The sequence below is a fragment of the Mandrillus leucophaeus genome, unplaced genomic scaffold, assembly GCF_000951045.1.
Source record: "Mandrillus leucophaeus isolate KB7577 unplaced genomic scaffold, Mleu.le_1.0 Scaffold1582, whole genome shotgun sequence".
NCBI classification, from domain to species: Eukaryota; Metazoa; Chordata; class Mammalia; order Primates; family Cercopithecidae; genus Mandrillus; species Mandrillus leucophaeus.
Genome location: NW_012101568.1, coordinates 75870 through 90492, shown reverse-complemented (window position 1 = coordinate 90492; position 14623 = coordinate 75870). Strand labels below are relative to the sequence as shown.

Sequence of the window (14623 nt, the reverse complement as noted above, 5' to 3'; positions counted from 1 at the left end):
CTCTACACTTCTCTTCTCGCTTCATTTCATTCATTTGATCTTCAATCACTGATACTCCTCCTTCCAGTTGATCGAGTGGGTTACTGAAGCTTGTGCATTTGTCATGTAGTTCTCGTGTCATGGTTTTCATCTCTGTCAGTTCTTTTAAGGTCTTCTCTGCATTGATTATTCTAGTTATTCATTCATCCCTTCTTTTTTTTTTTAAGGTTTTTAGTTTCTTTGCGCTGGGTATATAGTTCCTCCTTTAGCTCTGAGAAGTTTGATAGACTGAAGCCTAAGCCGCCTTCTCTCAACTCTTCAAAGTCATTCTCCATCTAGCTTTGTTTCATTGCTGATGATGAGCTGCATTCCTTTGGAGGGGGAAATGTGCTCTGATTTTTTGAATTTCCAGCTTTTCTGCACTGCTTTTTCCCCATCTTTGTGGTTTTATCTGCCTTTGGTCTTTGATGATGGTGACGTACTGATGGGGTTTTGGTGTGGGTGTCCTTTCTGTTTGTTAGTTTTCCTTCTAACAGGACCCTCAGCTGCAGGTCTGTTGGAGTTTGCTTGAGGTCCATTCCAGACCCTGTTTGCATGTGTATCAGCCGCACAGGCTGCAGAAGATAGAATATTGCTGAACAGCGAGTGTTGCTGTCTGATTCTTGCTCTGGAAGCTTTGTCTCAGGGGTGTACCCAGCTGTATGAGGTGTGAGGTGTCGGTCTGCACCTAGTGGGGAATGTCTTCCAGTTAGGCTACTCAGGGGTCAGGGACCCACTTGAGCAGGCAGTCTGTCCATTCTCAGATCTCAGCTTCCATGCTGGGAGAACCACTGCTCTCTTCAAAGCTGTCAAACAGGGACTTTTACATCTGCAGAGGTTTCTGCTGCTTTTTGTTTAGCTATGCCCTGTCCCCAGAGGTGGAGTCTACAGAGGCAGGCAGACCTCCTTGAGCTGTGGTGGGCTTCACCCAATTCGAGCTTCCCAGTGGTTTTGTTTACCTACTTAAGCCTCAGCAATGGTGGGTGCCCCTCCCCCAGCCTCGCTGCCACCTTGCAGTTAGATCTCAGACTGCTGTGCTAGCAATGAGGGAGGCTCCTTGGGCGTGGGACCCTCTGGGCCAGGTGTGGGATATAATCTCCTGGTGTGCCGTTTGCTAAGACCCTTGGTAAAGCACAGTATTAGGGTGGGAGTTACCCGATTTTCCAGGTGTTGTGTGTCTCAATTTCCCTTGGCTAGGAAAAGGAATTCCTTTCCCCCTTGCACTTCCCGGGGGGGCAATGCCCCGCCCTGCTTTATCTCTTGCTGGTTGGGCTGCACTCGCGGACCAGCATCGACTGTCCGACACGCCCCAGTGAGATGAACCCGGTACCTCAGTTGAAAATGCAGAAATCACCCATCTTCTGTGTCGCTCATGCTGTGAGCTGGAAGCTTGAGCTGTTCCTATTCGGCCATCTTGGCTCTCATAGATTACTTATTGGATTTTGTATATGTAAACAACTGTTAGTATGACATCGGATATACAGTATATGTTCAAAAAGGATTACTACCATTCTAGCTGTTGTAACTTGTAAATTTCATAAAATTCTCAGTTTCACATCATGCCTGAATTCTTTCCTCAGTGTTCAACCTCTATGCTATTCAAAAGTGGGTTCTGGGCCTGAAGCATTAACACTACCGGTGAACTTGTTAGACATGCAGACACTCAGCCAGCCGTGGTGGCTCATGCCTGTAGCCTTAGCTACTCAGGAGGCAGAGACAGGAGGATTACCTGAGCCCAGGAGGTTGAGGCTGCAGTAAGCTAAGATTCTACCACTGCACTCCAGCCTGGGTGGCAGAGTGAGACCCTGTGTCAAAATTAAAAATTAAAAAATATAGAAATGCAGAAACTCAAAACCTGGATCTACTGAATCAGACTCTGCATTTGAAGATCTCCAGTTTATTGTATACAATTTGAGAAATATGCCTCTCAGTCACCATGACTTTTCCATCTGAGAGTTATACACAGCTGATTCTGGATGATGTAAATATAGCACCCAAAAATGTATATTCCTGTGTTGATGCCTTAGTTTTATATTTTACATTTGATATAAATATCTACACTAGTTTTGTGAATTTTATGTTATTCTCTTTCCACAGAGTTTGAGACTACATTAGAAAATATTACTGTGTTAAAAATGATCTTACTGAATAACTCAGGTCACTCATATAAGTCAGAACCAATAACTGTCATTTCATCTTGAGACAAATAAAGAACTCTGCCATGGCCACATGGTCAGTGTATTGTTTATTTTTATTTCAGGGACTGTTGACATTCAGGGATGTGGCCGTAGAATTCTCTCTGGAGGAGTGGGAACACCTGGAACCAGCTCAGAAGAATTTGTATCAGGATGTGATGTTAGAAAACTACAGAAACCTGGTCTCTCTGGGTAAGGATAACTTGCCTTCAGAATATCTAATAACTAAGAATTTTATTTCTTTTCTTTTCAGAATGTCCCTTGGGATCTTGTGCTTTGTATGAGTTAGTTTCAGATTCTTGTTTTCAGGAAAAAAATAGGGGTTTTGTTGATGCAGAAAAAATTTCATAATGTTTGATTTTGACATTTGCCTTTTTATTTGAGGTGATGTACAAGTTTCACTCTAGTTGTGATTCTAGAAATTGGTTGACATAAACTATTGTTGCTTACACTTTAAAATCCAATTTTTTGGTTTTTGATTCAGTCAGATTTGCAAGAGAAGCTCAGGATCCCCAAATTTTAAATGCTTCCTAAATATTGTAAAGAAGCTGGTAGGAAACAGTATTTTGATAAATACTTCCCAAGAATCTTCTATAATGTCTTCCTTTTTCTGCTGAGCACAGTACTCACTTAGAAATTAATCCTGTCCTGTGGGGCCAAAAAAAAGTATAAAAATAAAAAATAAAAAGAACCCTCAGTAAGAGTCATGTGAATTTTTCCAATGAAACAGGTCTTCTTGTCTCTAAACCGGACCTGATCACCTTTTTGGAGCAAAGGAAAGAGCCCTGGAATGTGAAGCGTGAGGAGACAGTAGCCGTCCAGCCAGGTAGGTGGGAGCGAATGAAGTAGATGACATGGGTGAGAGGTCCAGTGGTCAAGAAAGAACCAGACCTTGAAGTGTGGATTGGGAAGCTCTCCAATGGAAATGATTTTTGAGACGCCTGGGTTCTTTCCCTTGCTGTCATAGAGGGACATCTTCTGTCACATGCTCTTAAATTATCTGATGATTCTCCTTCCTCTTCTGTGATCCACCATCATATTCACAGTGACAGCCAAAGTGCTCCCCTTGGCCTGTGAGGACCTGTGTGATCTGACTGTTCTTCCATTGATTTGGGGGCTCTGAGAAAGTCGGTGCATGTTTCTACCTCTATGTGAAACCACATCTAAAGTTCTGGTTTTGCTTCATGTCAGAAGTGTGTGAGGGGAGTGATGGACAGTGAAATTTTTTTTCAGAAGTCCCAGGAATTCTGTGGTTAGATGTCACATATTTTCTGATATATTAATTTTTAATCCTATTGTGGTTTCCGAGGTGATCCCACAGAAATTAAGATGCAGTAATTTTATCAAAATACAAAACATCTTTCCAAATCTAAGAAAATCTAATCATGTTTCACTTCAACTTTTCATTTTTCCTTGCCTGAGCTAAGATGAGAAATTTAAACTCTATAGGCACAAATTCCACAAATGTTAAATAGTTTAATGTGTATTACTTATTATGTAGAATTATTATCTAAATTTTTGTCTATGGGGAGCTTATAACATTGTCCATTATATAATAAACTCTAAACTGTTGCCTTATATCTTAATAACTATCATTCTTTAATTTTGTCTGGTTCAGTATGAAACTTACTGAGAATATGTCCTTTAGTTCCTTTTTTTTCCTTCTAGACATATGATTCTTTCCACAAATATAAATGGTATCTATTTCAAATTTTGATGATTTGACATACATACACATTGTGTAATGACTAAGACAGCAAAGTTAATTACCACATCAGTCACCTCACATTAGATGCCAATTTTTGTGTCTATGATGAGAACTCTTAAGATATACACTGTTAACAAATCTCAAGTATACTATAGTGCCGGGGTCTATAGTTCTGGTCTGTGGCCTGTGAGGAATCTGATCACACAGCAGGAGGTGACCATTCAGCCAGGGAGCATTACTGCCTGATCTCTGCCTCCTCTCAGATCAGCAGCAGCATTTGATTCTCATAGGAGTGTGAACCCTATTGTGAACTGTGCATGCAAAAGATCTAGGTTGTGTGCTTTTTATGAGAATCTATCTAATGCCTGATGATGTGAGGTAAAACACCTTCATTCCAAAACCACCCCCAACTGGACCTCCATCTGCGGAAAAATTGTCTTCCATAAAACTGGTCCCTGCTGCCAAAAAGTTTGGGGACTACTACTATAGAGTATCATTAACTATATTTACAATGCTGTACATTAGATATTCAGAATTTATCTTATAAATGAAAGTTTGTACTTTTTACCATGATGTTCACCTTGTTTATTCATCCATGTTGTCAGAAATTGCAGGAGTACCTTCTTCATTATGTCTGAATAATAATCTATATATTGTGAATAATTGGCTGTGAACATAGGGGTACAGATATATCTTTGACATATGATTTTATTTCCTTTGGTTAAACAATTAGAAGTAGGATCGAAGGTTCATATAATACTTATATTTTTAATTTTTTTGAGGTGCCTTCATGCCATTTTTCATAATGGCTGAATCAATTTACATTTCCACTGACAGTATCCAAGGGTTTTCTTTTCTCCATGCTCTCTCATTATTATTATTAATATTTCTTGACTCTGACAGCAGTCATTCTAACAAGTGTGAATATTTATTGCCTTTGACAGCAGTTGTTCTAACAAGTGTGAGGTGATAGCTCATTGAGGTTTTACTTGCATTTTCCTGATGAATAATAACATTGAGAACCTTTTCATAAACCTGTTTGCCACTTCCATGTCATATTTTAAGAAATTTCTACTTGAGTGCTTTGCAAATTAATTTTTTTTTTTTGGTATCGAATTGTGTGAGATTCTTAATATTTTGGATATAAAAACTCTTATCAGATCTATTTTCTCCCAATCCCTGGGTTGCTTTTTCATGTTCTGTGTTTCTTTGCTGTGCACACACTTTTTTGTTTAATTTAATGCTACTTGCTTTTATTTTTTGCTTTTTGTTGCTTGTGATTTTTTGATGTGATAGCCAGAAAAATTACTGCCAAGGCCAGTGTCAAAGAGATTGTTCCTTATGCTTTGTTCTAGAAGTTATACAGTTTCTAGTTTTGTATTTAAGTGTTAATCCTTTTGAGTTAATTTTTGTACATGTTATAAGTATTCAGTTTTATTCTTTTGCATATGACTACTTGTTTTCAGCATTATTTGTTGAAGAGACTATACTTCCCCTTTGTGTATCTTGGTGCCCTTGTCAAAGTATTAGTTGACTGTATACACATGGGTTTCTTTCTGGTTTTTGTATTCTATTCCATTGGTCTATGTGTCTGTTTTTACGTCAGTACCATAGCCTTGATTAGTATAGCTGTGTAATAGTTTGAAATGAAGAAGTGTGATGCCTCTAGCTTTATTCTTCTTTTTCAAGATTGCATTGGCTGTTTGGAGTTATTTGTGATTCCATAGAAGTTTTATAATTTTTTCCATTTCTGTGAAAAATGCCATTAAAATGTTAATACATATTTCATTGGATCTGTGAATCACTTTGTGAAGTATGGATATTTTAGCAATATTATTTTTTCCAATCCATTAAGAAGGGATATTTTTCCATTTGTGTCTTTTTCAATTACTTTCATCAGTGTTTTATAGATTTTGCTGGACAGATCTTTCACTTCTTTTGTTAAATGAAGTTATAAAATTTTCAAAAATTTTTTGATACTATTATAAATAAGATTTTTTTGTAACTTTTTTCTCAGATAGTTTATTGTTAGTATATGGAAATGCAACTAATTTTTGTATATTTTTGTGGCCTCAACTTTACTGAATGGATATATTAGCTCTATTTTTTGTTTGTTTGTTTGGTATAGTCTTTATGGTTTTCTGTATTTTAAAATCATTTCGTCTGTAAACAGTGAGAATTTTACTTCTTTATTCCTGATTTGAATGCCTTTTTGTTTCTTTTTCTTACCTAATTGTTCTGGCTTGATTTCTCACTACTATGTCGAATAGAAGTGTTGAGACTGGGCATCCCTGTCTTGTTTCTGATACTAGAGGAAACTCAGCATTTCACTGTTTACTCTGTTGAGATGGATACTTTTGTATGTATGCTGTTTGGAGTTTTTATTATGAAAATGTATTTACTTTTGTCATAGACTTTTAATAAATTTTTTGAGACGATTATATGATTTTCATTTTTTTTGTTATTGTGGTATATCATTTAAATTGTGTATGTTAAAACATTCTTGCATCTCAGGGATAAATCCTACTTGATAATGATGTCTGATCCTTTTAATGTGTTTTTGAATTTGGTATCTAGTATTTTGTTGAGAATTTTTGCTTGTATCTTTATAAGGAATATTGTTTTGTTCCTTTTTTGTAGTGTCCTTCCTTACTGGCTTCAGTATGAGATGTTGGTGGCCTCATAGAATGAGTTTGAAAGTGCTTTTTTCTTTCAGTTTTTTGGAAGAGTTTGGGAAGTGTTGACATTGCTTCTTTAAATGTTTGGTGCGGTTTACCCATGAAGTCATTTGGTCATGGGCTTTTTTTTTAAATTGGGAGATTTCTGAGTACTTCTGTCTTCTTTCTCATTATTAGTCTTTTGGGTGTTTTTGTTTCTTCACAGTGTGGTGTTCTTTCTGAGAATCAATTTCTTCCAAGTTATCTTTTGTTGTTATGTAATTGTTCATAATAGTTTATTTTTTCTCTTTCTGTGATACTAGCTGGAAGGACTACTTTTTCATTAATAACTTTTTGAGTCCCCTCTCTTTTTTTCCCTTGGATAATCTAGGAAAAGTTTGTTCATTTTTTTTTTTTTTAAAGACTCAACTCTTAGTTTTTTGATATTTTTTATTTTTCTGGTCTCTATTTTCTTTTTGCTCTAATCCTTATTATTTCCATAATTATGCCAACATTGGGATTATTTTGTTGTTCTTGATCAAGCTCCTTGTGGATTACGGTTAGATTGCTTAAGATCTTTGTTTTCCTTATTGTAGAACTTTATCACTTTATACTTCCGTCTTAGAACTGCTTTTGTTACATCTCAGAAGTTTTGGTTTCTTGGCATTTCCAATTTCATTTGTATCAAGATAATTTTTTATTTCCCTTTTGATTTCATGGTTGTTCAGAAGCATGTTGTTTAATGTCAACACTGTATTAGTCCATTCTATAAAGAAAGGAGATTTAATTGGCCTACAATTCTGCAGGCTGTACAGAAGCATGGCACCAGCATCTGCTTGGCTTCTGGCGAGGGCCTCAGGAAGTTTGCAATCAGGGGAACTGGGAAAGGAAGAACAGGCAGTCACATGGCAAGAGCAGGAGCACAGGACTGAGTTGGGAGGTGCTACACACTTTTAAGCAACCAGATCTCGTAAGATCTGGGACAGATCCGAAGAATACTTGAGGGATCTGCCCCTATTATTCAAACACCCCATATTAGGTTCCACCTTCAACATTGGGGATTACTTTTCAATGTGAGTTTTGTGGTGGGAGACAAAACATTCGCACTGTATCACACACATTTGTGAGCTTTCTAGTTTTCTTCCTGCTGTTGATTTTCTAGTTTTACACCATTGTGATAAAAAACTTGATATAATTTTAATCTTAAATTAAAAAAACTTGTTTTCTATTTTTGGTTTAACATATGATCTATCCTGGAGAATATCCTACGTATTCTTGAGAACAATGTGTATTCTCATACTGTTTGATAAAATATTGTCTATTTAGTTTATAGTGTTATTCAGGTGAACTCTTTTTTTTATTAGTTTTCTCTCTAAATATTCCATGCTTTGTTGTAAGTAGGACATTGAAATTCCCTGTTACTGCATTTTATTTTCTCACCCAGTGTTGGGTGCATACATAATTTTAATTTCTATATCCTCTTAACAGATTAACTTCTTTATCATCATGTAGTGAACTCCTTTCCTCTTGTGACAGATTTTTGCATGTAAGTCTGTTTTGTCTAATACAACCAACAACCACTCCTGACTCTTGGTGGTGGTTTGCATGCAATATGGTTTCTATTCTTTTAAGTTTTTGTTTGTCCTTAATTCAAAAGTGAATCTCTTGTAAGCAGCATACTGTTAGTTTAACAAATTCATTTAGCCACTCTGTGTTTATTCTGGTCTGTTTTGTTTTCTGTAATGGAATACCATAGATTGGCTAATTTATAAACAATGGAAGTTTATTTGGCTCATGATTCCAGGAGCTTGGAAGGCAAAGAAAATGACACTGTTACCTGGTGAAAGCATTTTTGCAGCATAATAACATGGCCAAAGACCTGAGGGAGAAGAAAGCTCCCTTTTACAACAGAGTCACTTTTGTGATAACTAACACACTCCCATAAGGACATGAATTAATTCATCAGGGCTGAGTCCCAGTGGCCTAACCGCTTCTTAAAGATCCCACCTTTTAATTCCATCACAATGGCTATTAAATTTTACCCTAAAATTTTGGAGGTGACATTCAGTCTATACCAGTATCTGTTTATTGGATGATTTAATCTCTTTATATATAAAGTAATTATTGATACATAAGGACTCACTATTATAGTTTTGTTGTTTTCTGTTTTATAGTTTCTTTTTTTCTCATGCTGTCTTCTGTTAATTTTTGGATTTGTTTTTGTTGTTTTTATGTTTTGATGGCTTTTTCCATTTGTGTATCTACTACATTTTTTTCCTAGAGGTTATCATGAGACTTAGATAAAATATCTTATATTTGTAAAGGTCTAGTTTAAGATGATAACAATTTAACATCTATCCGTGGAAAAAAACTCGACAGTTTTTCTCCCTTTCACACATTTTATTACTATATATATAATACTTTGTAACTTTTTATACTTTGTATTCATTAACAAATTATTGTAGCTATACTTATTTTAATGCTTTTACTTTGTAGCTTTTATATGAGAGTTAAAAGTGATTTGTACACTAGTGTTACAGTATTAGTGTATTCTGAATTTCACTGTGTATTTACCATTTCCAGTAACATTTATACTTTTAACTTTTTTTGTGTTTTTCATTAGCATTTGATATGGTTTGGCTGTGTCCCCACCCAAATCTCATCTTGAATTGTAGCTCCCACAATTCCCATGTGTTGTGGGAGGGACCCAGTGGGAGGTAATTGAATGATGGGGCACGTCTTTCCTGTGCTATTCTCATGATAGTGAATAAGTCTCACGAGATCTGATGGTTTTATAAAGGAGAGTTTCCTGCACAAGCTCTCTTCTCTTGTCTGCTGCCATGTGAGATATGCCTTTCATCTTCCATAACTTCAATTTCTGCTTGATTCCTTTTAATCATTTCAATCTTTTTGTTCAATTTACCTGCGAGAATCTGAATTCCTTCTCTATTTTATCTTGAATTTATTTCCTCAACACAACTATTTTGAATTATCTGTCTGAAAAGTTACTTACTTTGTTTCTCCAGGATTGGTATCTTGTGCCTTATTCAGTTTGTTAGGCCATATTTTACTGGATGGTCTTAATGTGTAGATGTTCATCTGTGTCTGGGCATTGAAGAGTTAGGCATTTATTGTAGCCTTCACAGTTTGGGTTTTATGTCCACCCTTGTTGGGAAGGCTTTCCAGAATTTGAAAGTACTTGGATCTCAAACTCAATAATGTTCCTCTTGCAGACTCATAGAGGTACCATGTTGTTGGTCTTGGTTAAAATCGATGAATTATCTGAATTACCAAGCACAGAGACTCTTGTTCTGTTCCCTTAGTTTCTTCCAGACAAATGGAATTTCTTTCTCTATGCTGAGCTACCTGGAGCTGGGGTGGGATGACACAAGCTTCCCTCTTACCCCTACCACTGGGACTGTGCTAATTTAGACCTGAAGTGAGCACAGCACTGGGTCTCACCCAAGGCCCAGTGTAATTACTGCCTGGCTACTACCTAAGTTTACTCAAGACCTTAGGCCTCTACAATCAGCAGGTGGTAACCAGCCAGGTATGTGTCTCCTCAGGGCAGTAAGTTCCTTTTGGCCCCAGGTAGGTCCAGAGAGATTGTGTGGGAGCCAGGTACTGAAGTCAGAAGCCTTGTTTATCTCGTGTTCTATTCCACTGCAGATAAGCTGGCATTCAAATCACAAGACAACATCCTTCCCTCTCCTCCCTCCCCTTTCTGCAGGCAGAGGAGCCTCATACTGTGTCTCCACCACCACCAGCCCACAGGGGTTTTCACCGGGCTATCACTGATGTTTACCCAACGCCCAAGCACTCTTCAGTTAGCTTGTGATGGCTGCTTCCACATCTGGGACTTACTCTTTGGTGCAGGGCAGGTCCAGAAATGTTGACTAAGGGACCCTAAGAGTATGCTTGGTGCTCTACCCCACTGTGGCCAAGCTGCTACCTCAGGTGCAAGACAGAATCCCATTTACTTTTTCCTCTGCTTTGCTCAAACAGAAGGTGTCTTTCACTATACCCATCATAGTGGGAGATGTTCTGGGTCATACCTGAAGCCAGGACATCTCAGAGTCCAGTGTTCATGATGTGTTATTGGGGTACCACTATTGGTTATTCAGAGACCAGCAGCTCCTAAGTCAGAAGGTGATGAATCCTGCCAGGTCTCTGCTGTGATAGGGCAGCACTGGGTTCATTGTAGTCCCCTAGTCACTGTGTTCTCCGTCTCCCAAATTAACAGATTTCTCCCCGCCATGCAGATGCTGCTGAGGGGCAAGGGCAGGTGGCACAAACACTCCCTTTTCTCCACTGTTGGTGTCTTGTTAGTTCACATGCCACTTTATTGTTGTAAAGTTATTGTAGCAAAGTTTGTATATCAATTGAGAAAACAGGGCATCAGGTTTTTCACTCAACTGTTGTATTCTCAACTTAGCATAATTTTGTGTATTAGATTTGTAAAATATATGTATCTGAATCTAGTAATTGGAATTCTTAAAATTTTTATATCTTTCAGATGTGTTTTCGCATTATAACAAGGACCTGTTGACAGAGCAATGCACAGAAGCTTCATTCCAAAAAGTGATATCAAGGAGACATGGGAACTGTGATCTTGAGAATTTACATTTAAGAAAAAATTGGAAAAGGGAGGAGTGTGATGGGCACAATGGATGTTACGATGAAAAGACTTTTAAATATGATCAATTTGATGAGTCCTCTGTTGAAAGTTTGTTTCACCAACAAATACTTTCTTCTTGTGCCAAAAGCTGTAACTTTGATCAATATAGGAAGGTCTTTACTCATTCATCATTGTTTAATCAACAAGAGGAAATAGATATTTGGGGAAAACATCACATACATGATAAAACTTCAGAGTTATTTAGGCAGGTCTCTACTCTAAGTAGGTACCGAGATGTTTTTATTGGAGAGAAAAATTATCATTGCAATAATTCTGAAAAAACCTTGAACCAAAGCTCAAGCCCTAAAAATCATCAGGAAAATTGCTTTCTAGAAAAACAATGCAAATGTAAAGAATTTGAGAAAGTCTTTCTTCAGAGTATGCATGGGCAAGAGAAGCAAGAACAGTCTTACAAATGTAATAAATGTGTAGAAGTTTGTGCCCAGTCATTAAAACATATTCAACATCAGACCATCCATATCAGAGAAAACTCATATAGATGTAATAAATATGATAAAGACCTTAGTCAGTCATCAAATCTTAGAAAGCAGATAATCCATAATGAAGAGAAACCATACAAATGTGAAAAATGTGGGGATAGCTTTAACCATAGTTTGCACCTTACTCAACATCAGATCATTCCTACCGAAGAGAAACCTTATAAATGGAAAGAATGTGGCAAAGTCTTTAACCTTAACTGTAGTTTATACCTTACCAAACAGCAGCAAATTGATACTGGAGAAAACCTTTACAAATGTAAAGCATGTAGCAAATCTTTTACTCGTTCCTCCAATCTTATTGTGCATCAGAGAATTCACACTGGAGAGAAACCATACAAATGTAAAGAATGTGGCAAAGCCTTTCGCTGTAGTTCATACCTTACTAAACATAAGCGAATTCATACTGGAGAGAAACCTTATAAATGTAAAGAATGTGGAAAAGCTTTTAACCGTAGTTCATGCCTTACTCAACATCAGACAACTCATACGGGAGAAAAACTTTACAAATGTAAAGTATGTAGCAAATCTTATGCTCGTTCTTCAAATCTTATTATGCATCAGAGAGTTCATACTGGAGAGAAGCCTTATAAATGTAAAGAATGTGGCAAAGTCTTTAGCCGTAGTTCTTGCCTTACTCAACATCGGAAAATTCATACTGGAGAGAATCTTTACAAATGTAAGGTATGTGCCAAACCTTTTACTTGTTTCTCAAATCTTATTGTGCATGAGAGAATTCATACTGGAGAGAAACCCTATAAATGTAAAGAATGCGGCAAAGCCTTTCCTTATAGTTCACACCTTATTCGACATCATCGAATTCATACTGGAGAAAAACCATATAAATGTAAAGCATGTAGCAAATCTTTTAGTGACTCCTCAGGTCTTACTGTGCATCGGCGAACTCATACTGGAGAGAAACCCTATACATGTAAAGAATGTGGCAAAGCCTTTAGTTATAGTTCAGATGTTATTCAGCATCAGAGAATTCATACTGGCCAGAGACCCTACAAATGTGAAGAATGTGGCAAAGCCTTCAACTATAGGTCATACCTCACTACACATCAGAGAAGTCATACTGGAGAGAGACCCTACAAATGTGAAGAATGTGGGAAAGCCTTCAACTCTAGGTCATACCTCACTACACATCGGAGAAGTCATACTGGAGAGAGACCCTACAAATGTGATGAATGTGGTAAAGCCTTCAGCTATAGGTCATACCTCACTACACATCGGAGAAGTCATAGTGGAGAGAGACCCTACAAATGTGAAGAATGTGGCAAAGCCTTTAACTCTAGGTCATACCTCATTACACATCAGAGAAGTCATACTAGAGAAAAACTTTGAAAATGTAAAACATGGAGCAGATTTTTACTTGTTATCCATGTCTTATTGTGCATCAGATAATTTATATGGGAGTGAAACCCTACAGATGTTAAGAATGTGGCATAACCTTTAACCATTTTTCAAGCTTTACACAACAGCAGAGAATATAAACTGAAAAAAATCCATACAAATATTAAAAATGTGGCAAATTATTTAAACTGTGCTCAACCCTTACTCAAGGTAACCCATACTAGAGAAACACTATAGATGTAAAAATGTGAAAAGCTTTATTCAAAATATCAAACTTATGAGTCACCTAGGGGTTCATAGAAAAAGTTTGTAGATGCAATAAATGTGAGGAAGTATTTAATAAAAAATGAAGTCTAAATGTGTCAGAATTTATGTGAGAAAGGACTAAAGCACAGACACTTTCAGCCTTTATACTAAATAAATTTATACAGAATCTAAAGGCAAAATAATTAGATAATTTATTTGCTTATATGTTTTAAAGTAGCAAGAACATTGATGTTTTGACAGGTATATTTCATAGATACTTCATTTGTATTTACAGTATTTGAGGTTTTTGAAGAGCAAATATTATTTATATAATTCAGCTTTCAAATCTGTTGCTGCTTTTCCTTAATCCATGGTGTTCATGTGAAAATATATGTTCTGTTTTTTTTTTTTCTGCATCAGAGCAATGTGAGGTCCTTCTAAGTTAGGTGAAAATAATTAATATCAACATTTTTCATGGAAGTTTAATGCCAAATGTAAAACACATGTGGAAAATTTTAAAAAATATGCTCTTTGTGTTTGAATAAAGTAGTAATGCATGTAAACATATACGTGTTTAGAGCATTTTTCTATATTAAAGTAAGAGGGATATTCTGGATTTTTGAAATTACTTCACCAATTCCTCCATAAGTTTAAAAAAAAAAAAAAAAAAGAGACTTCATTTAAAGCAGAGGTCCCCAGTCCCAGGCTGTAAACCAGTTACTGGTCTGTGGCCAGTTAGAAACTGAGCTGCACAGCAGGACATGAGTGGTGGGTGAGCAAGCATTACCACATGAGCTCTGCCACCTCTCAGCTGAGTGGTGGCATTAGATTTTCGTAAACCCTATTGTGAATTGTGCATGTGAGGGATCTAGATTGTGTGCTCCTTAGGAGACTCCAACTAATGCCTGATGATCTGAGGCAGAACATTTTCATCTCAAAACCATCTCTCTCCTTGCCAGTTTGTAGAAAAATTGTCTTCCACGAAACCAGTCCCTGGTGCCAAAAAGGTTAGGACCACTGAGTTGAAGTACTGACATATCTTTAAAACAGAATAAAGTAGGAGTCTTTAGTATTATTTGATGTGATAGAAGACATAGTGAAAGAGTTGAGTATTTGATGTGAAGAGAATAACATCTTCACCTATATCAGAGAAATGTGAAGATAATTCCTATCAACATTCACTAAATAATTAGCCTCACTTAAAAAAAAAACGTAGCAAACAGAACTGCAGGATTAGTATATTGGAAAAAAGGAATGTTTCTTGAGTA

General features: G+C 36.8%; 1 protein-coding gene across 3 annotated transcripts in view; it reads left to right on the top strand.

Annotated features, from left to right (window-relative positions):
- ZNF267 (zinc finger protein 267) overlaps positions 1 to 13922 on the top strand; it is a 30089-nt gene extending 16167 nt beyond the window's left edge. For all 3 annotated transcript variants that reach the window (XM_011975756.1, XM_011975755.1, XM_011975757.1), the window contains 3 exons: positions 2279 to 2405; positions 2944 to 3039; positions 11095 to 13922. In XM_011975756.1, the coding sequence (XP_011831146.1) occupies positions 2279 to 2405; positions 2944 to 3039; positions 11095 to 13100 (2229 nt within the window). In that variant the 3' untranslated portion in view covers positions 13101 to 13922. The remainder of the gene's footprint in view (positions 1 to 2278; positions 2406 to 2943; positions 3040 to 11094) is intronic.
- Positions 13923 to 14623: the final 701 nt, after the last annotated feature.